General features: G+C 40.8%; 1 protein-coding gene across 1 annotated transcript; it reads right to left on the reverse strand.

Annotated features, from left to right (window-relative positions):
- Window positions 1–5650: 5650 nt before the first annotated feature.
- LOC311600179 (cytochrome P450 4A14) lies at window positions 5651–16004 on the reverse strand. Its single transcript, XM_084786591.1, has 12 exons — window positions 15773–16004; window positions 14622–14754; window positions 13941–13985; window positions 13368–13495; window positions 12557–12681; window positions 12038–12192; window positions 11343–11449; window positions 11072–11262; window positions 10835–10968; window positions 9935–9999; window positions 9739–9815; window positions 5651–7064 (listed from the first exon to the last, which is right to left on the reverse strand). The coding sequence occupies exons 1-12, from the start codon at window positions 15965–15967 to the stop codon at window positions 6896–6898; spliced, it is 1524 nt and encodes a 507-aa protein (XP_084642717.1). The 5' UTR covers window positions 15968–16004; the 3' UTR covers window positions 5651–6895.
- Between the last annotated feature and the right edge of the window lie 5753 nt (window positions 16005–21757).

Raw genomic sequence — 21757 nt, forward strand, 5'->3', positions numbered from 1 at the left:
GAATTTCCATACCCGATCTCAAGCTGTACTATAGAGCAACAATAATTAAAACAGCATGATACTGGCACAGCAATAGGCTGGTTAATCAATGGAATCGAATCAAAGACCCAGAAATGAATCCTCACACATACGGTCACTTGATTTTTGACAAAGAAGCCAAATCTATTCAATGGAAAAATGATAGCATCTTCAACAAATGGTGCTGGTCTAACTGGAAGTCTACATATGCAATTGGACCCATACTTGTCACCATGCACAAAACTCAAGTCCAAGTGGATTAAAGACCTCAACATAAAATCAGAGACACTAAATCAGTTAGAAGAAAAAGTAGGGAAGAGCTTGGAACACATTGGCACAGGAGACAACTTCCTGAACAGAACACCAACAGCCCAGGCCTTAAGGTCAACAATTAATAAATGGGACCTCATGAGGCTGAGAAGCTTCTGTAAGGCAGGTGACACTGTCAAGAGAACAAAGCAACAGCCTACAGACTGGGAAAAGATCTTCACCAACCCTACATCTGACAAAGGTCTAATATCCAAAATATATAAAGAGCTCAAGAAATTAAACACAACCAAACCAAATTACCCAATTGAGAAATGGGGCTCAGAACTAAACAGAGACTTCTCAACAGAGGCTGAGAAACACTTAAAGAAATGCTCAACGTCATTAGTCATCAGAGAAATGCAAATCGAAACAACTCTGAGATTCCATCTTACACCCATCAGAATGACTAAGATAAAAAATTCAAGTGACAGCACATGCTGGCGAGGATGTGGAGAAAGAGGAACACTCCTTCATTGCTGGTGGGAATACAAACTTATACAACCACTTTGGAAATCTATCTGGCGCTTTCTCAGAAAACTGGGAATAGGGCTTCCTCAAGACCCAGCCAGAAAATGTTCCACCACAGAAGGATATATGCTCAACCATGTTCATAGCAGCCTTATTCACAGTAACCAGAACCTGGAAACAGCCTAAATGTCACTCAGTTGAAGAATGGATAAAGAAACTGTGGTACATTTACACTACGGAATAGTGCTCAGCTATTAAAAACAAGGAAATCCCGAAATTTGTGGGCAAACAGATGGGACTAGAAATGATCATACTGAGTGAGTTAACCCAGAAGCAGAAAAGACTTACATGGTATATACTCACTTATAATTGGGCACTAGCCCAAAATGCACATCCCACATAAGTCTTTACTTACCAGGAGATTGGGATAGATGTGAGGACATCCTACTGAAACTCTAGGTAAGAGACATATAGGAGTTGGGGAATTAGAAGGGACCCAGAGGGTCCTAGAAACCTACAAGAACATTGTGATGAGTGGATTGGGACTCAGGGGAGAGGTCTGTTCAAATTATTGTACTAACCAAGGACAATACAATAATAAACATCGAACCCCTACTCTTATCTACCCAATGGACAGGGCATTCTCCACAGTTATGTGGAGAGCAAGGACTGACTTTGACATGAACTCTGGTGCTCCATATTTGACCACCTCATCTTAGTGGGGAGGCCTGGTGGCACTCAAAGAAAGAATAAGCAGGCTACCAAGATGAGACTTGATAGCCTATGTCCGTATAGTGGGAGAAGAGGTCCTCCTCGGTCATAGACCTAGGGGAGAGGAATAGGGTGAAAGAGGGAGAAAGGGAGGAATGGGAGGATACAAGTGATGGGATAACAATTGAGTTGTAATCTGAATAAATTAATAAAATTTTAAAAATAAATCAATTTAAAAGAGAGAGAGAGAGACTTGGGAGTTTCTCCAGCCTTGTGCCTCCAACACTGACCAGCCACCAGGGGGAGGTGACACCTTTGCCATAGCTAGACCCAGGAAGTTGCATGTGAATTTATAGCAGGTAACAAGCCGAGCCTTGGAAAAGCACAAGGGTCTAAATAATAGAGTGCCATAGCTTTGTCAGGCAGCAGCCAGTGGGGGCAGCTGTGGTGGCAGAGATGGGGCAGCCTGCTTGGATGGAGGGGTGGAGATCAACGCAGGCTCTAGGGGTCTTGATTGCTTGCTTTACCTGCATTTTCAAGGCCTCTTCTTTGCGACAGAATGCGCACACACACACACACACACACACACACACACACACACACACACACACACCAAAATTCCTTCGTTCCACACTTTTCTGGCTTTTGTTTTGCTCCCTGGATGCCCTTGATTTTGTTTTTGTTGCTGTTGTTGTTTGTTGTACTCTCTGGTTGCTATGGTAGAGACTGGCTAAAATAAAAAAAGCACATTCTGATGACATCTCTCTCAGAGGTTTGTTTTGTTTTGTTTTTCCTTGTTAATGTTTTTTGCATTTTGTCTTTGATATTCTCTAGATTGCCAGGACTTAACTTCCAGCAGATGTTTTTTGGGGTAGGAGAAACAAAAGGAACTTCAAAAGTGTTCCAATATGTTCCTTTTCTTTATGAGGAGGTAACTGAGAATGTATCCGTTAGACCCAGACTTTTAAAAAAGGGAATATTTAATGTATTTCTTTACTCAAGCCTGGCCTAAAGTTATACTAAAGGAAGAAAAAAAGTGGCCTCTAGTGGGAAACATCAATCATAATATCACAGTCTCTATCGCTTGATCTTGCTGTACATGGAAGACACTCACTTGTTACCTTTTCAGGTTGCACGGCTCCACTCACAGACACACATGTAGAAGGGAAGACACACACACATGGGCATGCATGCACCAGATGGAGTCCCAGAGCTGAGAGAAGTGGACACGAGGCCCATCCCTAACCCAGAAGCTATCTGAAGTTGATAACAAATGAAAACTTAGTTCTCTCCAACAGAGAGAAGTCTTCTCCAACAGTTCTCTCTCACTGGGGACGCAAACCACTCTTAAGGGCAAGCCAGCAGTAGGTGGCCAACAGAAAACAAACTCAGTGGTATTTTTGGAGGCTCTTGGTCTCATAATGTTTTCTCAAGGCATTTTTTTTTAAGCCTTACAGGTCCTTTGCCATATTACGGGCTTCTGGTTTTGTGTTTTTGTGGGTTTCCTATGTGTCTGAAGGTGTGTGTTTCTGTATTTATACATGTTTCTTGTGTTTTTTTCTTTGCCTCTTGTTCTATTTGTTTTGTCCTAATCCAGTTTGTTGGTTTTGGTTTATCTTGTTTGATTTTTATTCTTTAGATGCCTGTTTGTTTTCTGATGAGAGACTGAAAAGGTGTGGATTCAGTTGGAATGGGAAGTGGGGAGGAGGAACTCAGAGACTTAAAGGAGAGGAAATTGATACCCTATGAGCACATTCAGGGGGAGGAGGTCCCCCTCAGACACAGACATAGGGGAGGGGAGGGGAGTAGGGGGGAAGTGGGAGGAAGGGAGGAATGGGAGGATACATGGGATGGGCTAACAACTGAGATGTAATATGAATAAATTAATTTTAAAAAATAAAAATTTTAAAAAAAGAAATGATTGTGTGAAAGAAACCTATTTCTAATAAAATAAAGAAGAAGGAGAATGGGGAGAAAGAAGAGGAAGGAGAAGGAGAAGAAGAGGAAGAGCAGTGTTTTCAAGGCTCAGTTCTGCCATTTGCTAAATGGCTGGAGTTTGACTTTGTGATTATTAGCTGTCTTTTCCAAGGATGACTTGGACAAACACTCGTTCACTCTGGTTAGGGCACTGACAACAGACAAAAGAGAGGATTCCAACCAAACCTATCTCAGTGAAGCAGTCAGTTTACTGAGGTTACTAACAAAAATATAGCAAGGGGTGACTTACTGAGCACGGGTGACCCAAAGTTAGCTGTGTCACCAAAAGCCCACCCCAACTGGATGATTACCAACGAAAGCTGTAGCTTTGGAATTTAACTTCTAGGCAGGTTAGTTCATCTGTCTCTTCTTTCTAGAAGTTATTCTAGCTTGTATAATCTTGGAGAAGGCCTTTGTTAGCCATGGCAAGCTTCAGGGACTTCCTGGGGACTTCTATGTTGTGTTTAAGTCTGGTGACATAATAGAGTATTTCCATTCAGGAAAAAAAGTAGTTATTCAATATCCCACTCTTTCCTCTGGGTTGTAAATTGTTTTCATTTCTTCTTGCTCAATATTCTAGGGCCTAAAAGAGTGTAATATAGATATTTAATACCTTTTGCCAACTTAGGGCTAATTCGTATACCACTCTACTGTGGCAGTGTTTAGTCTCAGGGGGGTTTAGACTGTACCTACTACATTGCTGAAAGAGTTTATCAGATGTGGGAGGTCCTTGGAGGAACTTTTAGGGTCACTTACATGTACCAACATATCTTCTTCAAATAAAGATGCTTTAACCCCTTCCTTTCCAGTTTTTATCCCTTTGATCTCCTTCAGTTGTCTTATTGATCTAGCTGAAAATTTAAATATAATATTGAATAGGTATGGAGAGAGTGCTTTTAATGGAAATGTTTTGAGTTTCTCTTCATTTAGGTTGATGTTTGATGTGAGCTATCTATTAACTGCAGTTATTATATCGATGCATGTTCCTTGTATCTCTAGTTTCTCCAGGATTTGTTATGGAAGGGGTGTTGGAGTTTACCAAAGGCCTTTATTGGATGCAATGAAATAATCATGTTTTTTTAGTGCCCAGTTTGTTTATATGGTGGATTATATTTATAAAATTATGTATGGTGAACTGTCCCTACAGATCTGGAATGAAGCCTAATTGATCATAGTGATTATCCTTTTTACGTGTCCTTGGATTTGGCTCTCAAGTATTTTACTGAGAATTGTTGCAAATATGTTTATAAGAGAAATTGGTCTGCAATTCTCTTTCTTTTGTATCTTTATGTGATTTGGGTATCAAGGTAACTGTGGCCCTTGAAAAATGAGTTGGGCAGTGTCCCTTCTGTTTCTATTTTGTGGAATTAATCGAATGTGTGGTAGAATTCTGTGCTAAAACAATCTGGCCTTGGGCTTTTGGGGGTGTTGTGAGGCTTTTCACAATTGTTTCTATTTCACTAGGTCTACAATTGAGTTGAACATTGTTTTTCTTTTTGTTCTAGAGCTTTCATGTATACTACTAAATTACTAATGTTAGATCTCTTCAACATTTTTATGTAGGCACTTAGTGGTATAAATATGCCTCTTACACTGCCTTTATTATGTCCCATACATGCAGATATGTTGTGTTTTTATCTTTATTAAAATATTTTTTAAGTTTATGTTTCTTCTTGATTTCTATCTTGACCCATTTTTTGTTCAGTAGAGAGTTGCTCATCTTCCATGGGTTTTTGGCTTTCTGTTTTTTGTTTGTTTGTTTGTTATATTCAGCTTTCATCTACAGCAATCATATAGGATGCAAAGTGTTATTTCAACTTTATCCTATTGGTTGAGACTTGCTGTGTGTCCAGCATGTGATTAGTTTCGAAAAAGTTTCATGAGGTGCTGAGAAAAAAAATTCTATTCTCTTGTGCTCTGAAAATATTTATTTGGTCTGTTTGGTTAATGAAATTGTTTAGCTTCAGAAATTTAGTATACTTTTTGTCTGGATGACCTGTCTACAGGTGAGAGTGGGGTATTGAAGTCACCTACCATCACTAGGTGGGGGTCAATATGGGATTTTAACTATAGTAGTGACTTAGGGACTTCGGTGCCCACATGTTTGGTGCATAGGTGTTGAACACCCTTCATTATAGTTAGTGCCATTGTCACAAAAGAATCCAGGTCCAGGTCATGAGACTTTAATAGAAATTCTTCACATCACTAAACCGAATACTTAGAGCACTTAGAGCACTAAACTGAACACTTAGACCAGGTTAAAAAAAATCAGAAAACTCCTTAGTGTCACCATGAGACAAACAGAAATATGTAAAGTCTTTTCCTGTAAGACTAGTTCCTCTATTAGCTGGTGCCAGATTTTCAGTGTTCTCGTTTTCATTAGAAAATTAATTAATTTACTTTACATCCTTCCCAGTTTCCACTTCTACCTCTCCTCCCAGTTCTTCTCTCTCACCACACCTCCTCCTTTTCTCCACTCCCTTTCTCCTCAGAAAAGGGAGGCCTCCCACGGATATCAGCCTACCTTGCCATATCAAGTCCCAGTAGGACGAGGTGCATCTTCTCCTATTGAGGTTACACAAGGCAGCCCAGTCAGGGGGAAAAAATTCAAAGGTAGGCAACAGAGTCAGAGACAGCCCCTGTTCCAGTTGTTAGGGTACTGACCTGAAGACCAAGGCTCACCTCTGGTATATATATGTAGGAGGCCAAGGCCGGTCTCAAGGATGCTCTCTGGTTGGAGGTTTAGTCTCCCTGAGCCCCTATAGGCCCAGATCAATTGTTTTTGTAGGTTTTCTTGTGGTGTCCTTGACCTCTCTGGCTCTTTCAATCCTCCCTCCCTCTCCTCCATAAGAATCCCCGGGAGCCGCTTAATGCTTGGCTGTGGGTCTTTGCGTTTGTTTCCATCAGCTGCTGAGTGAAGCCACTTGAATAACTATTATGCTAGGATCCTGTCTACAAGTATGGCAGAATATTATTAATAGTGTGAGGGGTGGGAAGATTTTTAGGGTTAACTTTCTCCCATTATGTGATTACTAAGAATATTTTACTTCATGGAATCCATTATCTCAAGAGTCTGATAGCTGAATGGAGGGACGCCAGTGTCTCCCTTTAAAATATCTCTTCCTCTGTCAAAGTGATGGTTATCAAGGGTAAACAGCCTGAAGGACTTGTGTTCAGGGGCTACATGGCCAGTCAGAGATACAGTCAGGTGACAAACAGGGACATGCTCAAGATTTCTGGAGGAAATCTAGAGAAATAAGGGCAGAAAAATGACAGGAGACACTACAGAAAGCTGAGGGACATGGGTCAGAGAGAAAGCCGTAGATATAAATGAGCCAGTGGTAAAGGTGGTGACAAGTACAAAGTGTTGCAGGCAACGGGCCTGCGGAGCTGTCCTTTTTCTCCACAAGAATTAGCTTAGTCTTTTGAGGCGCAGGTGGATCCCACTCTTGGACTTCAACACAAGTCTTGAGATGGGGACTGGGACCCTGGTGTGATCTGGCAGCAGCTCAAAGCGGAGCAGGGTCAGGGCCACGGCCACCTTCAGCTCGTTCATGGCAAACTGTTTCCCAATGCAGTTCCTGAACCAAGAAGAGGCATGAAGTGAGATGTGACCTGAGACCTGTTCTGGGTGCAGTGATCATTGTTCCCTGAGCCTCAGTCCTTAAGGGCATTAGTGTCTCCTTCATGGTACCAGCCTAATCATTTTCATTATAGGTGACACACCTAAATCATTCCCCTGCTTTGAGACGACTTTCCTTATAGGTCACACAACCACCTCAAGCCCTTGTCTTTCTTTCTTCCTTCCTTCCTTTCTTTCTTTTTTAAGATTTACTTATTTTTTATTTATTGCATATGAGTGCTTTATAGGCAGAAGAGGTTATCAGATCGCATTATAGATGGTTGTGAGCCACCATGTGGTTGCTGGGAATTGAACTCAGGACCTCTGGAAGAGCAGGCGGTGCTCTTAACCACTGAGCCATCTCTCCAGCCCATAGCCCTTGTCTTTCTGCACAGGACTATCTCTGACTAGTCCTGTTCTCAGGTGTAGGGAATGTCACCTGCATAGTGCCAGCACATAGACTCCAAGCACACGAGCTATTTAATGAAGTAATCCTTTTTTAGCCAATTCTCTCAACTAACAATTTTGGATCTCCACTGTGAGTACTCCTATTCAAGGCACTATGAGGAGGAGGAGGAGGTCGCTATCCTCCTGGAGAGAGTATCTATGTATAAAAGTACACTCATCCTAGACTGGTGATCAAATGTTGGTTGTAGGAGCTTCTGGTGAATGCATCTGATTGGCCATCTTCAAGCTGCTCTGCCATCTTCCTCTCCCTCAGTTTTCAGGCTCCAATTCCTCATTCTCACAGATGACCATCATCTGCAGTCATCTACTTTTATTCAAAAAAAAAAAAAGTCCTTACTTGCCTTTCAATGTCCTATCTTAGTCTTTTGTTCTCCATAACCACTCCCTGCACATTCCTCCTCCTCCTCTGCACTCCATGGGTAGAGCAGTGTCCAGATGCCCCAGGGGGGTCACCACACTTCCTGTGGGTTTGTTGAATCACCATCTCTTACCTGTCTAGCCCCACTTCCCACTTCAGCTCATACTGCTGACGTCACGAGTAATGCTTCTCTCCCCTCTCACTACCACATCCAAAGGAACAAGCTAAGAGCCAGTCAGCTCCACGTCCTCTGCTGGCACTCCATCCATCTCATCCTGGACACTAAGGGAGCTTTACTCAAGGATCCGCCACACTTTGGGTTATAGGACAGCAAGAAACGTGTAGCTTTTCATAAACTGTCAATGAGTGATGCGTGAGTGAAAGACAGAAAAAAAAAGGAAAGATGGCTGCACCAAGAGTAGGGGTTTGACTACATACTCTTCTGGTCCTGTTGCTAAGCCAGGATCAAAGCCTACACTTCTGTATTCCTGTCTCAGCAAGCGGCATGGCGGAAAAGCACGGTTTTTAAAACATTTTTGCATCTGAATTAGTTGGGCTGAATTTTAAAACTGACATAATATGCACAGAGGATAAAGATGATATATAAGCTAGGGACCTAACTACCCACAACTCTCCTACCCTCGAATGGCTCCAGCTTGCTTTTAGCTGGTTAAGATGAAATCCTTAACCATGGGATAAACCCTGTCATCTGTCTTCTGGTGGGATGCCATGCATTAAGATGTTCTATGGAAGTTCATTCAGTACTGTAGGTTTTACGGAATTAGTGAATCAGAAAAAAAAATCTTAGCTTTAATTTTATCCTCCATGGAATCCCTAGAGACATTTTAATTCATGAAGACCATTGTATCAAAACCCTAAGAAGTTTTGGGGAATCTGTGTTCTACAGGATGAGTCCCGTAGACTTTGTGGATTCAACAGCAGCCTGTTAGCTGCTTGTCTCACTCAGATGTCTGTCATTGCACACGTCAGCTACAACAGGCATCATCACTAAACAGGGCCGTCTCAGGAGCTACTTAGTGTCCCCACCCCTGCTTTTTGTCACCACCAGAATACATAAACCAGGCATGTTCACTGAAATTCCATCCTTGCATGCATAGCTTTAAAAATTGGGAAAGTATATACAAGTTGTAAAAATTTGTACATGCAGCAAAATTTTTGTAAGGCTAGAAGCAAAAAAATGTGTGATGACAGCCACTGGTGTCCAACCTACAGTGAACTGTAAACTCATATATATTATGTATAACTTTAACATAAGAGCCCACACAGTTTCTATATATATTTTTAAATATATCACATTATAATACCTAACATATATTTATAGGTACATATATTTTAAAGATTCATAGAAGCATCCAACTGTTGAATTAACAAGAAAAGCTTCTAGCCTATAATGAGAATTTTGAGAAAGAAAAATTCACTCTTTAAGATAATTGAACACTAAAAGTTCTTGATTTAATTTTCATAAAAAATATAATTCTGAAATATAAAGTTCAGATTTTGTTAAAATACCAGAATATACTATTTTTTTTAATGTAGATATTTTAGTGGCCACCAGGAGAGTAGGTTAAAAAAATCTCTGTGATATACCAAATTGTCATCTTTCCTTTTGGCACAAACACATATACATGACACCTCTGCCCACATATGCCAACAGAGATACATACATGTAGACAATGTAGGGACACAAGTGACCAGAAATAAAAATTATTTTAAAAAAGAAAAAACAAATTTAAATTATGAATATGTGCCAACCCTCCATCCTTTCCCTTCAACCCTTTCCCTTCACCTTGCTCCTCCTGAGAAGGGTAAGAAAGCGTGGCTGTGTCGAGAAGAATCCGGTGCAAATCTAGAGGGGTCAAACACCTGCAGAGAAAGCAAAGGGACAGGACGGAAGGGAGTCAAGCCCATCTACGATGCCAAAGGATACAGAATGTCTAAAGTTGGAATTGCTTGGTCCTTCTCTCTTCTCAGGGCTTTCATACCTTTGGGTTTGGCCACACACTTGGGTTATGGTGAAGGCCGTAAATGGACATTGTGACTGTGACACCTGGTGGGGGAAGGGAAGAAGACATGGAGGGAAATATAATTAAACCAAAGAAATAGGGTTTTAGACACATATCCAATAGGAGACCTGCATGTACAAATGGCCTGTATATAAGGAGTCATCACTTGAAGCTAATGTTCCTTTGGGGATGGAGAGTTTAGTAAAAGATGCCTTAGAAAACCATAAACCTGGTGATGACAGACATCAAACAAGTGTTGGTGGTATCTTGCTCCTAGTAAGTAAAGTGACAACATGTACTCATTAAATGTCTGACATCCACCACTACAGAACATACATTAGCTCACATAACCACCCGCAAAGGCACTGTTTTATGCCCATTTCTTCACATGAAATACTAAATTCTCAGTGAGGCCCATCATCTTTTCTCATGTTTATACTCTTTGGGTGTGGCAGAGGTGGGATCATATCCAATGATGAGTTTGTTAACCTGTGTTTTCCTACAACAACAAGGCACTCTGAATTTATCGCCAGCTCCTCTCTTTCAGCATCTCAAAGTTTTCTGAGAGACTGGGAGACATTATAGCCACATATAGGATTCCCTTATCACTTTCTTTTGCTTTTATTCATGAGAAAAACCTTATCACCCTAAGACTTTTGCCATTCTCAACCCCGAGTATCTTAAGTGACTGTAATTTCAAGGCTGAGAATCACATTTAACTAGAGCGTGGCATTTTTTTTTCAGAAGATACTCAGTCTCAACTTTATAACCTCATCTCAACTTCAACATAAGGATCTAATTTAGTGGGACACCAGACACATATGTGAGGATGTAGGTGACTGGTTTGGGTTACCTACTGGGTAGGTGACTGTAGGTTACCTTTGGGTAAGGAGCGTCCATCAGGTAAGGTGAGAGGTGTGCTGAGCTCTCTGCTAATAGCTGGTACAGGTGGATAGATCCTCATGGCCTCCTTGATGCACATGGTGGTGTAGGGCATCTGGTCTAGGTGTTCCCTGAAATGAAGCCCATCTGAAAGTCACACAGATCTGGAAAGACCAGAAGGAAGGTCTTCCCTATAACAAGACATGGGTCTCCCTCATCTTGAGTTTTTCTCACCAGCTGATAGAGGTCCCATCACCCAGGATGCTCTGCACCTCCTCTCTGCATCTCTGTTGGTGCTCAGGGTGGGTGGCCAGAGCATAGAAGATCCAGGAGATTCCACTGGCTGTGGTGTCATGGCCCTCAAACATGAATGTGTCCACCTCTGCACGCAGGTCCTCATCAGTCAAGCTGTTCCCATCCTCCATCTGAGTAAATGTACAGGTGACAGCAGAGTTGGTAGCTAATCTTTTTCTGGGCCAAACCCTACCCTTGCACCCCCACTCACTTTGGCAAACAAGAGGATGTCCAAGAAATCCAAGCGCCTCTTTTTCCTGACCTTCTGCATCTCTTCCTCATTCTGCAGCTGAGCCTTCCTTGCCTTGATCACCCCATCTGTTCCATGACAGCATTTGTCAGACAACCAGAGCTCCTGTAGTTCACAGGCTCCCTGAACCCAGTCCATGTGTCCAGTGGTGGCCCAGATGCATGTGCAGATGGGAATTTGATCATGATTTGAAGTCTACACAATCTCATATACTTCAACTCTCCAATTAGGATCATGAGACAAAAAGCTAAGTTGAAGGCTGTTGGATGGGCCTCATCCAGTGTTACCCAATGTAATGAAACTGGTAGTTCTTGTAATGTGCCAAGGTCCTAGCTCCCCAAACTTGTATTTTTTTTTGAGACAGGGTTTCTCTGTGTAGCCTTGGCTGTCCTAGACTAGCTTTGTAGACCAGGCTGGCCTCAAACTCACAGAGATGCCCGTCTCTGCCTCCCAAGTGCTGGGATTAAAGGCATGCGCCACCACACCCAGCCCAAACTTGTATCTTTGTAGTAATTAACATGAGTGTCTTAAGACCTGCTGAGGCTGCTGGTAAACTCACTATGTCTGAGATAGTTCATCATTTGCGGGGGGCTTGGGGGGGGCGGGGAGATGAGCCTGACAAAGGAAGACAGACAGGAGGGTTGGGAAGACAGGACCTGTATGCTCATGAGCAATCCTGCAGGCACGATCGAACAAACGGCCATCAGAAGACATGTTGTAGATGGTGTTGTTCTTATAAAAGACATTTCTTATTCGAAAGAAGGTCAAGCTGTTCAGATCATTGACAGCATTGGTGTAGGACCTGGAATTTCTGAGGACAGGAGATACAGTACACTGGTATTAGGGTGTCAGACCCAAGAATAGAGTTGGCTCTTTATAGTCATCCTTACAACTGTGGAAAATGCATTACCAAGGCACACATCATTTCTGTCTTAAAAGTCTTTTGACCCTTGGAACTTAAGAAAATGGATGGACAACTGAGCTCCCACAATTGCTACCGGCTCTACAGTGTCTTCCCAGGGCTGGTTTGGTTCTGGTTTGAAATTAGAGCTTGGCCTAGGGCTGAGTGAGAATCTGGCTTTTTGTGGAGGGATCTGTCTCAGCTGCCACACTTACTGCTTACCAAGCCCTTATGAAGTGATAAGACTAAAGACTATAAAAGGATTGTCACTCACTCATCCAACTGGACACTGCCCTGGTGGCTGAAAGCACACTTCATAACAGTGTCCAGTGTCATCAAGGAGATATCTTGAAAGATCTCCAGGGGGTAGTCTTGGTCATCAAGCTTCTCCCATTTGTCCTGTGGTGAGAATGAGACAATTACTTCATTTTCTTCAGAAGACCTGTGTTTATACTAAGACTTTTCTCTTTATCTTCAGATAATCAGTCCTAAATTGCTCACGACTAAGTTCGTATGCTTCTATCAAATTAATAGCATGAAGTAAATGTTTACAATCTGATGCCTGCTTCTTCCAAGCTCTATAACAAAACAGACCACATTTCTTCACACGATATAATTATTGTTTGATTGTTTTTCCGAAACAAGTATAATCTTTCAGTTTATAAAAATGGCCCCTTTGTTTTCTGATAGTGAAATAGACTTTTCGATGTGGACTTTGTGTCTATTTTTCTTGTAAGTCACTCCACGTCACACAGTGGCTCTGGGGTCCAAGAAATTCTTGTCTTATAACATCTTGATGCTGCTGTTCTTTAGTCCCGCCACAGAAAGATGTCTATACTATACGCGTCTTTTCCACTGTGGTAAAAAAGACTTGGTCCTATACTTACCACACTGCTCTCTGAAGAGTGTGACTACAACCTGCTGAGCAGCAGTTCTTCATTTTATGCATTTGATGGACACTTACTTTCCAGCAATGGTGTGAGTTACTAGTCTACACGACTGTGTGGAACTTGTTTAGGTTGGAGGTCATTGTGAGTTTGCTGTGAGCTGGTGTAATGAACTGAGAAAGAGACAGAGCAACTCACTAGCATTATATTGACAGAGTCCGCCATGATTCTGATGTAGGGTTTGAGGATGTCGTAGTGGAAGGCTGGGGTCAACATCCGCCGGTGCTGGAACCACTTCTTCCCATTCAACAGGAGCAAACCGTAACCTGTGCCAGAGACTGGTATATGAATGTGTCTGGGAGAGGTGGAATCAAAGATACCCCGGGGTCATTCAGTTGGAAAGAAAATTCCAGTAATGGAGGGATTTTTGTTTGTTTGTTTGTTTGTTTAGACTAAGACATGGAAAGTGAGACTTCCAGTTTGTCTGATAAATCTTCTGTGCCTAAGGCAGAGGTAAAATAAAGGATCAAGATGCATTGGGATCAGGTCAAGAAGGTCACATATAATGTCTGGCAATAAATGCCTGAGGAAACGTTATGTGAGAAATTAGGTATCATACACAATCACACCAGGGTTAAGAAGGACTACGGGCTGACTAGAAGAGAAATAAAGCTTGGTTTAGAAATGGATCATGATGCTTGTGGCCAGGCACCCGTTGTTTTCCATTGGCCAAAGAGCAGTACAGAAAACACTTTATGTTAACATGCTTACCAATCCAAGGTGAAACGAAACTGTAAATACCAGGAGCCTTTGGATCTGAAAAGTAAGGCAGATCTTGAGGACCAGGCAAGGGGATCCTATCAACCTGCAAGCTTTTATGAATACTTTAGTTTTTGGTTTTTTTTTTTTTTAGAATGTTAAAACGTTTTTCTTATTTGTATGTGCAGGTGACACATGTGTGGAGTTCAGAAGATACCTTTGTGGACTTGGTTCCTTCTTCCCATCTTCAGTGTGGGGTTCAGGGCTCTAAATCAGTCCACCGGGCTTCAGCAGCAAACCCACTTACCATCTGAGCCATCTCAGCAACCGTGTCACTAGTTCTTGGTGGATTTTAGCTAACAGCTGTTTCCTATCACCTCGCATGGCCTCCCATTTCTTTCTAGACTTAGGAAGGCAGACTTCATTGTACCAGCAGTTGAATGTCTCTGTCACTGTAATGTTGGGGAAACTTTAAAAAGCAAATCAACTGTTTGTTTTTAAAAAAAAAAATAAGAAAAAAGAAATTCAAACCTGTGCTTCTATTTTACGTGTTGTAAACTATGCAAGTATGTTGGTCTTTGCACAGGGAGAATAGTAACTATGATTTTGTCACTCTTTTCAAAAAGTTCACAGACTTGGGAGTGAACACTGGACAGCAGATATGCTACAGCTGCCAAGAGATTGGACTCTCACCTGATCGCCCCATAATCACCTTTACAAAGTCAGGGTCATACAGCAGGACTCGTGCATTGCTCCCCGAAAGCCAGTGTAAGCAGGCACTTGGAAATCTCTCCACCCATATTAGAATCTGCTGAAGCTCCTCGTCCTTTGGGAAAAGACACCAAGGAAAAGACAAATTCACAAAAATGTTCTTTGACATCTAGAGCTTTGTGTGGTATGGGAGAGGCAGGACATCACGGGGCCATAGCTCTGGAATGTTCAGGAAAATGTAGAAAGTTGGGCCAGTTTGGTGATCTGGGTTTTCTTTTTCTTTCTTTCTTTCTTTCTTTCTTTCTTTCTTTCTTTCTTTTTTCATCCAACCTTTTGCTGTATCCAAGAACTTGCCCTGGCCAGATCCTGTAGCCTTGCCTTGTTATATGGAGCTAAGTCTCCTCAGAGAAGCTGTCAGGGTAAGAACCTCAGCATTCTGTAGTACCTCTAAATGTATCTGTTCTTCCATATAGCTAGAGTGTAGTCCCTCACTGAGTGCCTCTTCAGTCAGCCCCTTACCAAACTATACTTTACTGAGGGCTAGTAGCATACTAAGCCTTTCTTACTGCTTATATGCCCTTGGAGATGGGGAAGGGACTTCACGAAGCCTTTGAGTTATTTGCCTCCTGAACTTAAGGAGCTTCTGTGCAGGATCAAATGTTTCACCTCCTAGGTAGAAATCCTTTCTCTTAAAGGGCTTCCTTTCTGGATGGAATTTCTTTTACATCTCTTTAAAACATGCTGTATACTAACCACAAGTTTCCCTCCCCAAAATGGGCTGTTTTAATCTCAGAAGAAACTGATAGACAGCATAGCCTCAAGTCATCACTTCTCAAAGTTCTCACAGAGAACAGCCTAAATACTTGTTCTCCGTACCTGGCATCACTCACCCACTCCATAAAGGTAGGCTGTTCTCCCAAGCCCTGGCAAATCCTGAGAGTTAAATCTATTGTCAACAAGCATCTTCTTAAAAGAGTGTGCTTTGCATGGTTAAGGCAAGCTCGCCGTTAAAAACACACCCAGTGTTCTTCAGAAACCATGTGCTCATCACACAGCACACTGCCCTGTGCTCTGACGCTAAACTACCAGAGCTCTGGGTTTTCCTACTCTTCCACTCTCTCCCTTCTTCCTACCTTCATGTTGTGCCCCAAAAGCCAGTGGAAGGGCATGGTCGGGAACTCCTGGAAAACTTTGAGCATCCACTGCCTCTGCAGGTAGAAATGGACTGCCTTGAATAGCAAGAGAAATAGGCTTAGCAGAAAGACCACTTGGAAGAACCCAGAGACACCATCCAGGATTCTGGTGGGACTAAATACAGAGAAACCCATGGTCAGTGGCTCCTGGGTCTCTACTGTCACTAAACCTCTGGAACATTCACATTTAACTCATGAGAAGGTAGATCCACCTACCTGTGGGAGGGAGAATGGGGGAAACAGACATTGACCTCAGGATCCAACTTTATTAATCTATAACACCAACCTTGGTAAATAGTAAAAAACAGTGCTCTAGCTGCTGATCTTGGTAATATCTACGTAATGCCCACTTTCCTGTCTCTACACTACTCACAGATATTTATTAAAGACATATTATGTGTTATGTAGCATCTGAGTTGATGAGGAAGAGTCAAATGATGTTAACCTTGATATTAAGAAATTCATATTCTAATTTGTCAAACATTTAATAGGTATAGCTGCATGTACCATTTTCATAACTTCAGTGTGAGAGTGATGGCAATGAGTAAAAACTGATGTGTTGACATGAGTGTAGTGGCTGGGAGTTTCTGCACACAGCGACTCAGTATCTGGACTCCAATTCCAGCTTTTTCTTACATTTCCTCGGGGATTGTCACAACCACTTTCTGGTTGTGATGCAGGATGAATGTGCCAAAGGGTGGAACACTGCAGCTGCATTCAGGAGGCTAAAGAACAGGATAGGCTCGCCACGTACGTAGCCTGCTACGCATTCTTTCTGTGCCTCAGTATCTTGGTTGGGTTGGATAACAATACCTTTCTTTACCACATACCTAAAATGCAAATCGCTTATTCAGACATTCATCAATTCAAGACATATTTCTTGAGCTCTGATTGGACAAATTCCAAAAATGAAATCAGTGTAATTATACATGTTATGGCTTGCCTAGAAAAAAATTAAATGTCAACCCAGGATGAAGGAAGCAAAAATTGAAAAATGAAGTCTAGAAAGATTACTAGCCCATCAACTAGACACTGATGAGATGGTTTCTAATAAATTCATGGAGATTATACCTAGAGAAGCAATGTTTTGGTCATGAGCCTAGTCTTCAATATAATGTTGGGTGTGTAAGAATGCCAGAAGGATCTGGGAGCAGCTGGGGGAGGGGAGGGATGTGATCAAAATATATTCTATGAAAATAAATAAATAAATAATATATTTTAAAATAAGAAGTTGGAATATCATCTTCAGCCTTCTGGCCCTGTATATCTGATAGGTGTATTTGTGAGGCAGGAACTACTGAGGACCTGCTTTCCCTGTCTTGGCAGAGTTTGGCTGTCAACTCTACTTGCATCCAAGCTTGCCCATTTTTAGGCATAATTCTGTCTGTGGCCAAAACAGAACATTTTGCCCAGTGGCTGGTTTGCCACATTTGAAGCCATCTCCATAAGGAGGTTCTTACATGTTTATCATCTTCTTTGGGGTAGGCTGGGTGTTGCCAGAAGTTAACCTGCCTCGTTGTCAAAGAATCTTCAAAATAATTAAAAAAAAACATTTAAATGCCATATTCTGGAGGTCTCTGAGGTGTTTGAATACCTTATCTTACTATTTTACCTTATATATCTATAGAATCATATCTATATGTTAAACCTAGGATTATATTCTTGTGATAAAATTAGACTAGTATTTGACATGACTATGAGTTAATCAGCTAACAACTAACTTGTATTACTTAATTATCCTACACAGCCTGAAATAGCACTTTCAATGTATTGGAGGTAAACCTTGTATTCTACTTGAGTGGTAAGGGTACAATACCTCATATTAGAGTAGAAATATATATAATGTGTGACTAATAGTATCAAATTTGAATTCTACTTCAATGTATCAAAAGTAAACTTACTTTGCAACAGTATGCAAAATTCTGTACCAATGAATTAAAAATAACCTTATTTGTGAGTAACAATTAAGGCCTTAAGTTGAGTAGTAGATTCAATAATCTACTTTTTGTCTTATCATTCCTATATATTTCTATATTCCACCTTCTTTCTTTTCAATCCCTCCTTACCTACAAAAGAAAGATAAGGGAAAAGAGACATGCCTCAGTCCAACCTCCTTTTCTCTCTGAATATGATCAATAAGAACTTATTAACCAACTTCTAATGAAAATAAATATCTGTAGCCCAAGAGAGCAACCAAAAACCTACCCAGCCCTCTTTAGGGGAAATGGGGGAGTCATTCTCTTAAGGTTTCTTCTGGCTGATTTGGGGTGAATAATACCTTTGTAGGGGCCCAAATAAAGCCCAAATAAATTTGGGGAAAATGGTTAAACAAGATAGAAATAGCAGTTTGGGTCCAGTTTCTAAATATTGAGAAATTTCAGGCTTAATAGAAGTCCTGTGTGGGACAGTCTGAAATGCTGGACCAATTGGGATCAGGAACCTTCTTTGAAGCTGTCCTGGGAGCTTCTGATGAGGAACAACAACTGAAGCACTTTGGGCTGGAACATGAAGGATACGGGATGTCAACGTCCATCATGCTGAGAGGAATGAATCCTGTCAGGCCTGATCCAGCGTCAGTGTCTGGTTCCTTTGTTCTGAAAATATATGGGTGATTGCTCAGGCAGCAATCTGTCTCTATCTTTTCTTTCTTTCTTTCTTTCTTTTTTCTTTTTTTAAACTGCTAACCTGCACTTCCAGTTTACTCAGGTAATTAATTTTTATTCCTTCTCAAGTCTCTGATGGGGTTGAAGACCAGATAGTTTAGTTTTATAATTAAGATTAGTTGTTTAGGAGTTGATATATTTGGGTCTAGATAGATGTTTTAAGTTGATAAAGATAAGATATGATGTTGATTTACGTTCAGAATTTTAAGCTCACCAAGATAGGAAAGATGTTTTCTCCAAGGTTGCCAAATTCAAATGGCCAAAACATTCTGATTGTAACAATTTTATAATCCCTGATTATTTTGTGGTTCTTCTTGCTGTGTGTAGTTTATTTTATTTATAGGTAATAATATGAATGTGTATGTAAAAAAATAATAAAATTAAAAATTAAAAAAATCGAGGGAGTAGAGTGGGAAATTTGCTGTGAGACATGAACTGAAAGTGCTTTTTTCCGTCATGTTACTGATGGCGTATAGCCAATTTCAGCATGTATGAGAATTAAATCACTCATCAAACGTAAAATTATTTTTAAATGAGAAAAGTTTTAAAAAGAAAGAAAAGAAAAGAAACAAAAAGGGGGTGGTGGTGGAGATGAGCCCTTCTATGGGGACCTTGTCCTCGCTTCGTTCGTGATGGTCTTCCCTACATCAAGTCAAGCTGTGAAGAATACAGAGTCGTTCACAAAATATATTTCAACTAGAATTTCTAGGAAGCCAGCTTATTCACTCTTCCAGGAATATGTGTTTGCCCCTAAACTGGTCCATCACCTATTCATATTCTTTTCTCTAACACATTCCTACTCTGTCTCCTGCATTGGTACGACATGTATAACGCATGTATATCCCCCCCCCCCAACATCCTGAGCTCTTGTCAAAACCAAAGGCAGAGGGGACATGCGGCTGCTCACATTCCATCCGTCTGAACCTTTGCCCCACTCTGCGGTCATCTTACAACTTCAAATATTTGTTGAGTGAGTGAATGATTGAAAGATTCAGTTATGCTGTGAATGTTTAGCTAAGTTATTATGATCCTATCCCACTGAATGGGTCATCTTGTACCATTACCCCTTCCCTACTTGGATCGTCTCCTACTTTTCACTTGCAGAAAAGGCAGGATGTAGTGGAAAGAGCTTTGGCATCCAAGGCTAGTGTTGAATTCTAGTTTTGCCTGTTTCCTTCTCTGAATCTGAGTTCTTCATCCTTTTTTTTTTTTTTTTTACCATGGCAGTAATGAACACAGCGTGTGCTGGTATTACATTCCAGGCACTGGTACAAGGAACTTGTCCTGCTTTCTTCCATAATAGTTCCCCAAGGGAATGTTGTTTTTTAAAAAATCAGGCAATGAGGCTGGAGATTTGATGTTGTTCGTCTGTACAACACACTCTATCATGTTCAGAAGTTTAGCAGTTAAGAGCATTGGTTGCCCTCCAGGGAACCTGTTTTCTATTCCCAGCAGCCACATGGCAGTTCACAGCCCAACCATCAGTAGCGCCAACTCAAGGGGCTTTGATACCCTCTCCTGGCCTCTGGTCACTACATGCATGTGTTACACGGACACATAAGGAAGCGAAACACCCTTGCACATAAATAAATATTTCTTTTAAAAAGTAGGGGAACTGTTAGAAAATGAGTGACTACTGGTAATTCACTTCTTCCTTCCGTTTTAAAAAAGAATGACAAAAATAAATTAAAATTTTAATTTTGGTCTACTAAGCATATATGCACCAAAAACTGAGGCACCGAATTTCATAACCATAACACTATTAGAGCTAAAACCAAAAATTTGCTCCAGCACAGTAACCCTGGGAGATTTCAGTGTCTTACGCACACCAATATATAGGTTATTCCCATCACCAAGAAAAACCCTGACAGAGAAACCCTGAAGTTATAGGACATCATAAATCAAATGGACCTAACAGACATCCATTTTCCACCCAAAGTCTTCAAACCACCACAGCTGCTTCCGGTCCTAAGTGAGTCTGTTTACCACACTCTCACAGCTCCTGAGAAACAAACTCCAACTAAAGTACCACACGCCTGATGGAGTGTGGTCCAGGAAGTCTTGGAAATAAACCTGTTGCTTATAAAAATATGTTTTTAGTATTCCCTTTCATTCATCATCTAATCTTACTTAGGCATTTTTTTTCATTTGCTAGCAATATTTTTTTTTTAATTCTTGGATCCTCCCCAACCCTGTTTTCTTCCTTATGCTGCCCTTACATCTAATAGTAATCTTGCTTTCTTTGTTGGGTGAGTTTTGGGGGGAAAGGGGGTGTTTTTGATTTTTTTAAAGTTTTATTTTATTTTATGTGATGTGCTTGAATATTTCACCTTGCCTTTGTGTCTGTGCACCATGTGTGTATCTGGTACCTATGAGTGTTAGAAATGGATGTCAGATCGGGAATTTGAGTTACAAATGATCATGGACGGCCATGTGAGTCCTGGGAATCTAACTTAGGTCTTCCCCAAGAGCAAGAAGTGCTCCTGACTGTGGGGCCATCTCTCTAACACACTGACTGGTTACTTTTTTAATATTCATGTTTTGACTTTTTAATTTCCTCTCTTAAATTTACCTAATTTTGATTTTTAATTTGGGATCTTTTGTTTGTTTGTTTTTTCTTTTCCTCTTTCTTATTCATCCTAAGCTCTTGCCTTGTTTTTCCCTCTGTTACATTCGTTATTCTTCTTTTATCTGTCCTTTATTTAACTTTGCTTCTCCTCTGTTCCTCTCCATTTCTGTTTCCTTCTTTTATTTTATTAGTTTACTATTTCTACACTTAATCTGAATAATGATTATCTTTACAACACATTTTATAGTACAGCTGCTTTCAGGTCACATTTGTCTTTACCTGATTTTAAGTGTATTTTGTAGTTTGGTGTTGCTGATAAAAGTTTGCTTTCTTCTCCCTGAGGGATCCTGAATGGTGCTGGGGACTGACCTTTAAAAAAAAAAAGCCTGATGAAAAGATCCCATTTCAAAATGGAAAAACATCGAACTAACAGATGTACAAATCACATCAAAGAAATGCTAGAAACATAAAAAACCAAAACAACATGACTCTTTCTTCTCAACTATTGAACTCAAAAATGCTGAAATAGGTAAATGTTAGATGCTGATTTCAAAGGTTTTCTGGAAAAATATGACCTATGACCTTAACAAATATACAAACAACCAGATGAATTCAACTCTTGACCTCATGACCTGGAAAGGAAAGTCATAAATGTGTATGTGTGCGCGCACACACACACACATACACACACAC

The sequence above is a fragment of the Acomys minous genome, assembly GCF_964271855.1.
Source record: "Acomys minous genome assembly, chromosome: 6".
Taxonomy (NCBI): Eukaryota; Metazoa; Chordata; class Mammalia; order Rodentia; family Muridae; genus Acomys; species Acomys minous.

Excerpts from the sequence above, each read along its gene's own strand:
- LOC311600179 (XM_084786591.1), bottom strand. The coding sequence starts at position 15,967 with ATGGGTTTCTCTGTATTTAGTCCCACCAGAATCCTGGATGGTGTCTCT. Across the intron at positions 14,755-15,772 it reads TTTTGGGGCACAACATGAAG|GACGAGGAGCTTCAGCAGAT; the intron begins GTAGGAAGAAGG and ends CTTTTCCCAAAG. Across the intron at positions 12,682-13,367 it reads ACTCTGTCAATATAATGCTA|GACAAATGGGAGAAGCTTGA; the intron begins GTGAGTTGCTCT and ends TTCTCACCACAG.